The 14,509-nt window shown below is 35.7% G+C and overlaps 1 protein-coding gene across 1 annotated transcript; it reads left to right on the top strand.

The window, feature by feature from the left end:
* The first annotated feature begins 928 nt into the window (after positions 1 to 928).
* LOC109092051 (epoxide hydrolase 4) lies at positions 929 to 13,637 on the top strand. Its single transcript, XM_042725790.1, has 7 exons — positions 929 to 1,630; positions 3,818 to 3,903; positions 5,571 to 5,728; positions 7,150 to 7,278; positions 8,243 to 8,346; positions 9,601 to 9,749; positions 11,848 to 13,637. Exons 1-7 carry the CDS (start codon positions 1,388 to 1,390, stop codon positions 12,089 to 12,091), a joined length of 1,113 nt encoding a protein of 370 aa, XP_042581724.1. The 5' UTR covers positions 929 to 1,387; the 3' UTR covers positions 12,092 to 13,637.
* Positions 13,638 to 14,509: the final 872 nt, after the last annotated feature.

Raw genomic sequence — 14,509 nt, 5'->3', positions numbered from 1 at the left:
TGTAACACAGTATATATGGATATAACCAGCATATATACACTAAACTTTAAGGTGTTTTTTTTTTTATTTAGCACATTGAATTGATAAAAAATAATTTAATATTATTTATATAAATCAAAGGCATTACTGTTACTCATGTTACAAAAAATTATATTTCAAATCAGTGTTTTTCAGACCTTTTTATTCAACATGTTAAGAATCACCGTTTCCACAAAAAAAAAAAGGAAAACGTCTTCAAAATTTGGCCTGAAATATTTTTTGAGCACCAAATGAGCACACAGGATCATGTGACACCGAGGACTACTGACATTTTAGCTTTGCCATCACAGGAATAAATTACGCTTTACAATGTATTAAAACAGAGTTGTTTATGTAAATTGTATATATCGCAATATTACTGTTTTCAAATAAAAGCAGCCTTAGTAAGAGACTGTATTAAAACGTTAAAATCTTGCCCACCCAAACTTCTGAACGGTTTGGTATATGGATGGATGTTAACTAAAAATCGTTTTAATTTTCAAGGCTAGGCTATATTCTTTTTGAACATTAGTGAACATAAGATTGTCTGAATAAGTTATCGTCCATTCTGGAATGCTTTGTGCCATTAAGTGGTTTGTTTCATTCAAAACATATTAGATGAAATCACAAAGGTTGGTATATTAATTTTTGAAATATAATTAATTTAAAAATTAATTTTAAGTGACACCTTTCATATGCAGCCACGTCATCCTATTTATTTAAATAATCATCGAGCTGTAATTATAAAATTGACATGCCTCCGTCCAAAAGTTATTTGAATCCCCTTGTCTCTAATGATCATTTATGTTTCCCAGCTATGAGTGAATAAATCTGTATAATATTGAATATCGAATATGCTCTAGGCGGAGCTTAGGGTCTCACTGGTCTCGGGAAAACATAATTTTAATGCACCATGAGGCACATTATATTTTATTGTTGTATCCAGGGTAAAATAACAGCTACACTTAATCTACACTGCGATTGAGCTCTCCCGTGATCGACGCAGCTTCTTCTGCTCGATATTAACGTACCGGCAGCGTTCGCGAGAGTCCAGAACTCTGCGCGTGGACGGTCTGTGAGTACGAGGTGGGCCCAGGCTGTCTGGACTATAATGGGAGCCTTCTAGTTTTGTCAGTGTAGGTGGGCTGTAATGGTTCAGTCCGAGGTGCGAACACCTTTGGGACTGAGCATCTCTTCTGTCATACGTAAGCGTGACTGACTCTGTAGCGTCTCCACAGGGATCCTCCCCGGTCAGCATGCGCTCGTTGACGGTGCGACGGAGCTATTAAGATGCGCGTCGGTTTTGAAACACAGGCAGTTGAGTAAACAAATCAATAAAAGCCGTGATCAACAAGCGAGTAATGTAAAGATGGCGAGACTGCTTCATAACTTGCTGTTGTTGACAGTCGGGCTGACGCTGAAGATCAGAGTTATGGGATACTGGTCTCTCATCTACGGATACTGCGCGCTATGCACGGGCGTAGCGCTGCTCAAACTTGGCTGGAATATCATCCTGCGACCGTCAACAACCTTCCAGTGGACGGTTCGTGAGACACCCCCTGCGTGCCTGAATGACACGTCCTTGGGAACCCACTGTTATGTTAGAATCAAGGTAAGATGGATAGATGGTTGACAGGAAATGAAAGCATGTATAGTCTACATAAATATAACTTAGCTTTTTTAATGCTCAGATGTTGCTCTTTCATTTTTTTTTTCTTTGAAATATTAACTTTGCCTCAGATGTTCCTTAGGAGAAATAAATCAAACGATTGCTGAGTAACTATAAACATAAATGCAGGTAGCCCACATAATTTCATCTTAAAAGAATTCCATGAAAAATATTAGTGCATTGAGTTGTTGATGTTTTCAGGTTTGGTATCTTGCCAAACCTGAGCACAGTTTGAGATATTGTTGAGAACAATGTTGAGATTGTTGATGAGATACATTAAATCACCTGGTGTTTCACTAGAAGCAGAAGATCAAGCAAAAGTAGGCTATCAATTTATACTCCTTTTAGCCTCATTGGTCTCTAAGAGAAAAATTAAATGGATAGATCACCCAAAATAAAAATTCTGTCATAATTTTACTCATCCTCATGTCATTCCAAACTCTCTTTCTTTCTTTCAAAGAACATTTACATTTATGCTTTTGGCAGATGTTTTTATTCAAAGCGACTTACATTGCTTTCCCTGGGAATTGAACCCATGACCTTGGTAGCATAGCACAATTCTTTATAGGAAAGGGAAAGCCCTAAAGATATTTAAGGAAATGTCTTTTTTTTTGGAGGAATGTAATCCAGCAGTAACTCACACCTTTTGCTTGCCAGCATTCTTTAAAATTTCTTCTTCCATTTATTCAGCAGAAGAAAGAAAGTCATACAGATTTGAAACAACATGAGGGTAATACAGTTTTCATGTTTGGGTGAGCTATGTTTTTTCTTAAGGGAACTATCACTTTACAGGGATCTCATTTGTGATTTTTCTTTCCCATGGGGCTGCTCCAAGAAGCAAGCAGTTTCCATCACTGAGCATCTACTGAGCAATGTCTTGCAGCAGACAGCAGAGTGATCAGTTTCCCACTTGGCTGTCCACTGGAGTGGTGCTGAAAACAGCTTAGGCAGTCTCAGGATAGATGTGATGAGTATATACCTGCAGAGCTTTGAACATAACATTCACACATTAGGTACTCTGCATCTGCACTTTTTCTAAAAACGTAGCATCCCAGGTGAAAGAAAAAGTACACTTCCATAATTCCACTTGCTCTATTTTTTCGGACTAGTTTTGTACTTAATGTACTAAAAATGATTATCTACTTCTTAAGATAAACTTAAGATCATCTAAGTGTACTTTACTGTTCTATTTTAGAACGCCATGAATATGAACTAAAATCCGCTTTTTAACATACTATCTTTGTATTAAAAAAATTTATTTAGTCACCACTTGTAGTACATTTGAGTGTACTAGTGTATGAAAGATGGTTCCATTGTACTACAAGTGGTAACTAAATACATTTTTTAAATACAGAGATAGTATGTTAAAAGTGGATTTTTCATATTCATGGTGTCCCAAAATAGCACAGTTGAGTACACTTAGAAGGTTATCTTAAGAAGTACTAAAGAATCATTTTTAGTATAAGTACAAAATTATGTGTAAAAATAGAGCACTTTAAGTACATTATGGAAGTGCACTTGTTTTTCATTTGAAATCTTAGAAAACAGCCACTTTAAGTTTTGTTCCTGAGTATATAACTTTTGTAACATGGGATATACAAATGTTTCTAAAGAAAAATATTGTTAAAGTCTCTGCAACTGCTGGAATTGAGGGATTTGGTATAAAAACTCTGAAAGTAAAAAAGCAAGTGACCTTGAGGATATAATCTCATTTTTTAATGCCAAATGAAAACATTACATTTTATCAGATATTTTTTGAGGTGAGATGTTTTTCGCGCCCACAACTTGTTTGTATTCAAAAGGAAAATTTTGCATTGCAAAAAATGTTCTTGAAATAGCCAGACAACCAGAAGATACTATCACATGCAAATTTATGCAGGCTGTCATTTAACAGGGTACGAATTTTCCCATAAATGTCAATGGAAGATATTGCTTTAATATTAGCTGTAGCCTGCGGACATGACTCCCTCTCTCTGGTGCATTTTATAGCTCTATCAAGCAGAGAGTGATGTGAGAATGGATTGTACATCAGGATGGACAGGCTCATGTGATTAAAGAGAACGGACTGCTTTTATCATATCCTCTGTTTATGGTGAAGAATAACTGCCTTTGGTCTCTCTATGGTTTTAGGAGTCTGGGCTCAGATTTCACTATGTTGCTGCTGGAGAACGAGGAAAGCCACTTATGCTGTTTCTGCATGGATTCCCTGAGTTTTGGTGAGACTCAAACACACTCGCACACACGAGGGAAACACTTCTCTACTGGGATGCTGCCAGGCACAGATTGGAAATATGTTGTTGTGGAATCAGTCCACATTATACACATGGAGTCATAGATAATATTTGAGACTCAAACCTTCCATATCAACACAAATCTTCAGTCAGAGTCAGAGATGTGTGTATTATTGTTATGAAAATGTAAAACAGGCAGTATAATGAATTATACAGTCCTGAAATGTGATATGGAGTGTTGTGACATTCGGACTCTCTTGGGACCAGTGAAGCTGTCGTTTCAGTGAGCTGCCAGACTGCGATCAGGACAGGACTGTGCCTAATTAATGTGGCATGGCTCCTTTCTGCTTCACTGGCCAATCTACTGCTCCAGAATCAGTGATGAACTCTTGGAGCAAGTAGAGGAGACCTGGAGGACGCCCTTTTCTTCTGACTTCTGCTCCACTTTAGTTTGGTGCATTCAAAAAGTGCAAGTCAAAGATTTCTCTCTCTGCTGAGCAATAGAGAAATGTGGAGGTTAGGATAGGGTGTGTGTGTGTATGTGTGCGTGCTAATTTAACACTCATCTAAATTCTCACATATTGGGTTTGGGTCCTTAGAGCCTTTGCTGCACTGACTCATCAGAAATCATCCATTCTGGTGTCTATCTTTTGTCAGTCCAATGAATTCTTACTTTCCACAAGGTCTTTAGGCATAACATGTAAGACCCCTTCAAATATAAAGGTAGCTATATTTACATTTATACTATGAAAAAAAAATACTTGTAATATTATTTAATATTTGGAGAATATGAGCTCCTTGATCATTTAATGAATGGAAAGTTCAAAAGAACAGCATTTATTTGAATTAGAAATGTTTTGTTACATTATAAATGTCTTTACTGTCACTTTTGCCCAATTTAGTGCATTCTTGCTGACCCCAAACTTTTGAATGGTAGTGTATAAATGGAATAGAAATATGAAACTACGACTGTCAGTTCAATAAAATAATTGTGATTTCTTCATTCATTCTATTTACCTTTCCATGGACTCAGTTCTATACCATCTTAGTAAACGCAAAAAGGTCAGACTTAAGCGGGGAATCTGTGTCCTAGTGGTTAGGGAGTTTTGGTTATAGAGTTTGGGTTTTGGGTTTGATTTTGTGGGACCGGCAATAACGAGTGTGGTGTGCTTTTGAGAGGGGCAGAGAACCCAAATGCTCCCCGGGCACCGCAGCATAAATGGCTGCTCTGGGTGTGTGTTCACAGTGTGTGTGTGTTCACTGCTGTGTGTGTGCACTTTGGATGGGTTAAATGCAGAGCACGAATTCTGAGTATGGGTCACCATACTTGGCTGACACCATACAAGGTGTCCTTGTTACACGTTACATGTACTTATTATTATAATAACAATAAATTATGCATAATTACATGTAATTAACCCTAATCTTAACTCTAACCATATAGTAAGTATATAAAGTGATTTCATATTACTCAGTACTGAAATGCATAATTATACTATAACAAGGACACCTTAAAATAAAATGTAACCAGGTAAAAAAACAAACAATGTAGAACAGAGAGAGGTGATCTAAATGTAACAAAAATGTGTTTGTGTGTAACCTGTAGAATTCTCACTAAATATTTATCAAAAATCTACCCCTTGTTTTGCCAGGTTCTCCTGGCGTCACCAGCTGAGGGAATTTAAGAGCGAGTTCCGTGTTGTTGCTGTAGATATGCGAGGCTACGGGGAATCTGACCTGCCCTCCTCCACTGAGAGCTACAGACTGGACTACCTTGTCACTGACATCAAGGACATTGTGGAGTATCTGGGTAAGAACAGACTGCCTCCATTACCTCAGCCCTGTTTCCATTTCACATTCCAGCCCGTCTAGAGGTTTTGATGAGGCTGTTGTAGTGGTGAATGCTAATGTAGCACTCTTCCCAATAGTCTGTAATGTGAAGGTGACCCATTCACAGATGCCCTTGGCTTTGTAGATTTGTATTGTCAGTTTAGGCTGCTTAAAATGAAGTCTGATTGTCTGCTTCTAGATTTCAAATGTGACACAATCACTAGTTGAGCTATGCTACAATGTGACTCCAGGACAAGTGTAGATGAACAGTGTATATATCATGTCGTAGTTAAACTCATCTGTCTGCTTGCACAGAGTGGCATGTGTGTAAGCGGCTGGCGGTGTATTGTGACAGGCCGTCAATGACACGTTATTAGGATTCATGATGATGTCTTGCTCCAGGGTCTCAGTTCCTTGACATTGGAATCACTCTATTGCAGATGGTGGAAACTTCCACCCTGGCTCACAGCAACGGAGTCATTCATCCTGAGTCAGTCCTTGATATGATACTAAATGAACTGCAGCATGATATATTATTATTGCAAAAGAAGACTTACACAAAAAACAACAGTGTAAACATTGTTATTGTGCTAAAATGCAAGACCCAACATAACAGAATTATTTCCTGTTATATATTTTTGAATAAAATGAATACTTTGGGATTAAACAGAAATAGTTCTGATTTCGAAGTTTACTTAATCGGCTTTTTGTACCATATTTTATATTATTTTATTTCTTTTGTATGGAGACCTGAACATGACATGCATGGATAAAGATAAACAAGATAAAGTGGCCATGAATTAATAATTTGTTTATTAATATGATTGGAAAATGATGCAAACTCTTATTGTCCAAATGTGTCGAACTACTATGGCACAGTTACAACTTAAAACTGAATGTCGAATGGGAATTAAAAATTTTGACATTTAAATGGAAAATTATGGAGCTTTGCACAACATGTTGGAAAAAAGTTGTGATTTAAAAATGTATTTATTAATTCCCTCATTTTAATTTAGTTAACATGGCCATGTTTGGACTAATACGAGGAAAAAAATTCATAAAAAGCGCTAATGCTAATGCTAAAAAATGCTAATATTTTCAAAATATGTACTGTATGTGTGTGTATTTATATATACATGCTAAATATACACAGTACACAGCTTTTTTTTTTAAATGTTGGTGAGGAAAGAGAACTGTGTCCTAGAGGTTAGACACATTGTGCTATGGTGCTTATTTGGAAAATATGAGATTGCATTGTATCTCGATCCTTTTTCCTCTGATTTTGCTACAATTTCCTGTCTTGTCTCTCACTTTCCCGTATTAAATTATGTGGCATATACACACACAACACCACAACAAACACAAACATGCCAGCTTCCTCCTTCTGATCCTCTCCCTTAGGATACAACAGATGTTTTCTCGTGGGTCATGACTGGGGTGGCATCATCGCATGGCTCTGTGCAATTCACTACCCTGAAATGGTGACAAAACTCATAGTGCTGAACAGCCCTCACCCCTGTGTGTTCACTGGTAAGTCCCCTAAACATCTGACAACCAGACTTCTTGTTCTATCATGCCTGCCCCAGAGACTGGTTTTAGGGATCATTAGTATGATCTGCATCATTCACAATGAAATATTGTGGTTAGGCCCAGGGAATCATGGGGCTTTGCCCTCCATCTGTCTGGTGCGCTCCAGTCTGGAGGAGGAGGTAATTACAGTACAGACAGGCTTCTGGCAGAGACACGGGACCCTCTTATAATAACACTCAGTACCTGACGAGAGTGACACGTACACGACTACACCTTTTGCTTTTCTTGTTCTTTTGAAACATATCTCCGCTTAATGGGCTGTCTTCAGTTTTAACCTTCTATTGCACGTGTTATGAAACATGATTTGATTCCATTTTCTTACATAACATGGATCTCATTACTGAAATCAAAAAAGGTACGTTGCCTAGAAACAACGCTGTGAAAAAAAATTAATCAAACGCTGATAATAAAACTAAGATTGGGAAGGAAAAAATACTGTTTTCTGTGTATAGTAATACAAGGAAAGTAGACATTCTCTTTATTCATTGCAACCATGTCTTATTCAGTGTTGCACATTTTCTTAAAGGCAAAAAACACATTAATTAACATGCAGATGATGTATAAGACTATAAATGTTTTACAGTTAGGTTTATTGACCTAACAAAAGTGAATCATGTTTTTGATGGCTGAAAAATCAATCAAATTAGCTTTTCTGAGGGCAGTTCTCCGAAGCAAAAATGTGTGTCATCCACACAGAGTGTCATGCCAGATTTGAATTGATTTTAAAACGACTGTCAGGATGTGACCAAAAAATCTTTATCCCTTCATTATTAACCATTTCATTGCCGATTTATATGTGCGTTATGTGCTTAAAAGTGAAGCAGATGGGTTTGTTACCCTGGAGCCACACTGTACAATGTTGGGCTAAGTTTCCTTTTGCTTTCTCTCTTCTCTTCTTGTCCAGATTATGCCCTTCATCACCCCAGTCAGATGCTCAAGTCAAGTTACTACTTTTTTTTCCAGTTGCCATATTTCCCAGAGTTAATGCTCTCCATCAATGATTTCAAGGTGAGCTTGACTCAATATACTACCATTTAAATTAAAGAAATTAGACCTTTTTTTCAGTAAAGATGCAAGAAATTGATCAAAAGTGACAGTAAAAGCTTATTGCTACCAAAAAAAATTAATAAATTGTTCTTTAGTATTTTCTATTCATTAAAAATCATTAAAATCTTGATTTCCATAAAAACATTATGCAACACACATGTGATAATAAGAAGAAATGTTTCTTGAGCACCAAATTAGCATATTAGAATGATTATGGCTGCTAAAAATTCAGCTTTGCCATAGTAGGAATTAATTACATTTTAAAATATATTAAAATAGAAATGAGTTATTTTAAATAGTAATAATATTACTTTTTTTTTTACTGTATTTTTGATCAAATAATTGCAGCTTTGGTGGGCATAAGAGACTACTTTTAAAATCATTTAAAAATCTTACCAACAATGTATATACTTTGGTTACCTACGTAAAGAATTAAAGACATGAATGTACATATGTATAAACTGAGAATTACTAGAATAGGTAATGATAACATCATTCTCTCTTTTTTTAATTACCCATTATTTTATATAACTGACCCGCTTTTGGGTCCAGCATGTGAATTTGTTTGTGTAAGAATTATGAATACAGAGTGAATCAGCAGGCCAAGATTATCCATCTGTCTTCAGCACAAACAGCTTAGTCATTATGAATCAGCTCTGGATACACATTAGTTTTAGTGTGCTGATGATTTTATGCATATTATGCATTCTAATTGCCCAGCTATAGTACTATTGTTGAAATACATATTTAAATAATCCAGTTTGAAGTTGTCTAGTATAATATGAAGAGGATATTTATGACAAGTAAAATATTTCAACCTTTTTGCTCAGCTGCCTTTGTAAAATAAAATAAAATAATAAAAAAAAAAAACATTTTTTTTTAATAGCATGTATAAAATTAATGTTTTTGTTTTTTTAGTTCTATTGTGATGTGACCAGATTGAATTATGGAACCCTCTTTATATAAAGTGTCTTTAACTACTATGTACTTATAATGAAATTAATAATTTGATACAGTGCACTTATTGTCTACATGTTTTATGTTTTAAAAATGCCTGCATGTAACTACATCTGTAATCTTCAGTTACATCTTGATTACACTGCATATTGGACCTAACAATTAATGCATTTATTGAGACATAGTAGTTAAAGCCATCTAATATATAATAGGACTGAATTCTTCAAGCTCATTCTGCTTTTTCATGTGGATTTTCAGGCGCTGAAGAGTCTATTTACCAGCCGCAGCACAGGTATCAGCTGTAAGGGCCGGTGGCTCACCACAGAAGAACTCGAAGCATACCTGCATGCCCTCTCACAGCCAGGGGCCCTCACTGGGGCCCTCAACTACTTCAGAAATGTCTTCAGGTGCCTGTGTGTCTCATTTAAAAATCGGTGTATTTTTCTTTTTCATACAGCTTTGTAGGTGTCTTGAATGCCAAAAAAGCTGCTTAGCTAATTTTACAGAAAATATCGCCTTCTAGTGTCTTAAATGTATATTTATATTTATTTAATATTATATATTTATTAACTTTTTGAGAAGTAGCTGATGTTTTTGCCTCAGCAGTAATGCTTATAACAGATTTGTTTAATTGCTTATAAAGAAAAAATGTGATGTGTATTTCAAAATGTTATGGACATGACAGCAAAGAAATCTATAACATCATGACTTAGACAAAATGAGAACTAAATTCATAAGTGCATATGTCCCTGCCAAGATGGAGAGATATTGATTTCATGCTCTCTGAGCTGTGCATGAACAGCAGTTAATTCACTGCCAATGCTGTGAAGATATTCTTTCAAAATTAGTTAATATCAGCACCAAATCAACTGCTGGGTGTCAAATGGATGTTTCAGTTAATTTTTTAACAATTGTGGACACCTTGGTGTAAATACTCTGCTTTAATTTGCTTGCGGAGGTGCATGTGTTAGGAGCATGTGAGACGTGCATGCATGACTGAGCCCTCCATCTGCTCCTGAAGCACACTTTGATTATGTCTCAGGGCAGAGCTGCGCTGACTGTTTGTGTGTGTGTGCATGAGTGGGTGTGTGTGTAGGTGGGCAGGTGGGTGTGTGTAGGACGGCGCTGACATAACAGTTTCTACACAAACTAGGAACACATAAGTCCATATCAGAACTGAGGAGAGGAGGGTGTCCAAACCTTTAAAATGTTCTAACATCTATTTAACTAACTCGTCTGTGTGTATTGGAGTTTTTAGGGCTGTCAGAGAGAAATATTATAGAGACAAAAAAATAAAAATTTATTTTTTTTATTTTTTACCACCATCAGTGTAGAATACTATGAAGAATAGTATACTATAAGAATACTTTGCATCATCTAAAAGTGGATAGAAAAAGGTAATGTAATTACCTAATGTAAAGTCAATATTGGTTTCAGTGCAGTAATAAAAACAAGTTAATATATATATTTTTAATTAGCTGTTTAGTTAAATATTTTCTTAAACAACTTTTTCAAAATGATGGATGTGGAAATTCAGTATTTATACTTTGTTTTCCATATCTTGACTGACAGTACTCGTGTTGCCATGTTGAGAGAAATCGGGAGTAAGTGCAGAGGCATTGTGCGCTGTGTGAACATGATGCTTACTGTGGTTCTAGACTTAATATAAACATGTATTTACTCATCTAACCTGCACAAAAACAGATTCAGTATTCCTCAAAATGAATAAAAAGTCAAATGCAAACTCAGAATATTATACAAACCTGCAATAATTAAATATGTTAAATAAGACAAATATCATTTATGTATTTAATCCTATTTTATTAACCAGTGGCTAATGACATTCGATGATTCAATTCCACCATACTAAGCAAAAATGACATTTGTGTTTCAATTTTTTATATTGATGAATAGTGTTCTCCTGCGTCATATTCTTCATGCAATTTGTTGAAGCTGTGCCCTCTACTGTACAGACATGAATTTACATTTCCTTCAGCCTGAGGCAAATTCATTTCACTTTTGTTGTGAAAGTGCTTTTACATTTGTAAAAGATTTTTTTTATATTAAAAACAAACAAGAAAGCCCTGCCTAGATTTAAAAAGTAGCTCAAAAGTAACGTAACGGATTACCTTTCATAAAAAGTAATATAATTAGTTAGGCTACTTTTTTCGGGAGTAAGGCAATATTGTAATGCATTACTTTTAAAAGTAGCTTTCCCCAACACTGTGTGGCAGTGTGTTCTTTTACACGCTGGCAGCTCACGATCCAGTGTTTCAGAACAGCTCAGATCACAATAAATAAATCCTAACTAAAAGTATAATGTTCATTAATATGAAAATAAACACATATTGGTTATTTTGTGCAATGTCTATTCAATGTTTTACCCATCTACAACAATATCATATTTTCATCTGCAAGATTTTTTCAGCAAACAGTATGTCCAATTATTTGAGAAAATTTGAATCAGCTGACAGCCATAATTTTAGTATTATTTGTAATCCGCAGTGTCCTCCCACTGAGTCAGAGTGAGGTGAAGTCTCCTGTATTGCTGCTGTGGGGAGAACGAGACGCCTTTCTGGAGCAGGACATGGCCGAGGCCTGCCGCCTGTACATCAGAAACCATTTCCGCCTCAACATCATCTCTGGAGCCAGTCACTGGCTTCAACAAGACCAGCCCGACATCGTCAACACACTCATATGGACTTTCATTAAGGAGGGAGAAGGCCGGAAAAACTACAGGAACTTATAATGGGGTCCTTCTCCCTCTGAGCTCACCTGAAGAGGGGACCAGGGAAAAAGATACAGACACAAATCAAACTTCAGTGAAGCGGAAAAAGAACAAAAGCACATTTCAATCAGAGGGGTTGCTTAGAGAGTAGTGTGTTTAATCTATTTTTCTCAAGTTTGCACATGACATTCGCCTTAAGGTTTCTTGGTGACAGTGTTTAAAAGTGTGTTGCAAAATATCTGTGAGTAAGCTGTATTGTGTGGTGCCTTTCGACATTTTGCAGCATAAAAGATGTGCCATGTCTTTTTGAGACTGAGCTGTCAGTCATCGGATTTGCTACTCTCTGCACTCTCTGTAACCCAGTCTTATGGGAGTCCTGAACCCCTCCACCTCTCTATCAGGTGGTGTTGTCTTAGTGGAAGCTATTCTGTTTTGTATCTTTGACAATATTTTGCTTAAACATTTGAGAATGTCATTATTTTGATCGTCCTGTATGATAAAACAAAGTGATGTTTCAATATTGTAGACTTTTTTGTATCTTCTCCTAAACACTGCATCTAAGAACCAGCTCTGCACCATTTTGATTTTCTAAGCAAATAAATAATAGCGGAAAGTCACTGACTTGAATTCATAATTTGCTCTCTCTGTTACTGTTGCTCTCTCTGTTCATATACAAGAATGTTCTGCAAAGTTAGTATAAAGTAAAAAAAAAAATTAAACAAAGTTATTGATAACATGTATTTAATAAGATGCTTGCAAATTTTAAGATACGTGGAATGTTTTAAGTCTGAATAAAGGTGAAATGGCAAATTTTCATTTCAAATAAAGTAACGGAAAAAGGGAGGAAATACATTTTATTAATTTAATTCTTATTTTAACATTGGGGTGAGGTCAATAAATATTTTCACACAGAATTAAATTCATGTAAATTACATTTTATGTTTAAAAAATACATTACACACTCAGTTTTGTAATGTGATTACTGGTAACACTTTAAAACAAGGTTCTGTTTGTTAAAATGTAAAGTTCACTACATTAGTTAATTAACTAACTAACAATGGAAAATACTTTAATACTTTGGAATTTATTAATCTTAGCTCATTTTAATTTCAGCATTTATTAATACATTATTAAAACTATATTTGCAACTGTTAATATTTATATTTAATGGACCTGTGCCAACATAAAATAACAATAAACAGTAACAAATGCATTGCTAATTATTATGTAATGTTAGTATATGCAATAATTAAAGTTAATTAATGGGACCTTGTTGTAAAGTGTTATTGGTTTACTCAACACAGCCCTCCTTTTTAAATCCAAGTCATTAGGGTAATGCAATAAACACTACTCGATGTGCAACACCAAGTTATCAAATTCAACCTCAGTCTCTACTAAATAAAAGTATCTACTTAATGTATAAATCACACAACAATTTCACTTTTCTATATTATTATTTTTGATTGCTATTATAAATCAAACTGTCGTAGGTGTGAACTATTCATTGTGAGATTGTATTATTGTTTTTCCACATTCATACTAAATAAATGTATTTATTTTTCAGTGACCCACTTTACATATACAGTATTTTTTAAAGCTTTCTAGCACTGTACAAGAAAAAAATTAATGTGACATATCATTGAAATCTGAATTTTCCAGGTTTATAGTGCTATCAGGTCCCCAGTGCATCTACCAACCAAGGACATGTAAAAAAAGATTAACTCAGTTGTTTTTTTTTTTGGTAAGCCTTTTTCTGCAAGAGTCTGAAAAAAACTAGCATCTGATTTCGCTCCTCTAGTGAGCTGCAAAGGCATCTCCTAATATGTCTCCTTTAAATTGGTTAAAACAATTTAATCATTTCTGTCTTGTGCAGAAAATAAAATTTGGTACGAAATAGGGACTCTGTCCTGCTCACATTACACTTTTTTGTTAGGTTTCAGGACCTCCGCCTCACTCTCCCACTAAATGTTAAAATCAGCTTAAAGGCACAAAGCAGCAGCACAGATTGAAGAGTGTGACAAATGTTGTTTTAATTAGTTTTAATTACAAAATGTAAAGACATATGACTTCAACCATTTTGAAATATTATAAAAGGATTTCTTGCAAAACATAGGACTAGCTTAGTTAAAGGCAGTATTTAGTTTTTTGAATAAAGCTAAATAAGTAAAAAATAAATAAATAAATAAATAAAAAAACAAGAGATAGAAAGGATTAACTGAAGCTCCTTTGCTCCTACAGGGCATGGGTGCTGTCTGTGGAAAAAGAGACTGCACAGGTGCTGCCTACATGTGGAAAGGAGGTGGGCACGGGTGCTCCCTGGGGCCTGGGGGAAAGGACAGGAACGAGTTTGCCATGTGGAAACAAGGCAGGCTTGGGCACTCCCTGTGGGGAACAAATGGGTGCTCCCTGTGGGGTCCTGATGTGATAGGGTGCTCCCTG

This window comes from Cyprinus carpio, chromosome B6 (assembly GCF_018340385.1).
Source record: "Cyprinus carpio isolate SPL01 chromosome B6, ASM1834038v1, whole genome shotgun sequence".
Lineage (NCBI taxonomy): Eukaryota > Metazoa > Chordata > Actinopteri > Cypriniformes > Cyprinidae > Cyprinus > Cyprinus carpio.
This window is presented reverse-complemented; position numbering and strand designations above follow the sequence as displayed.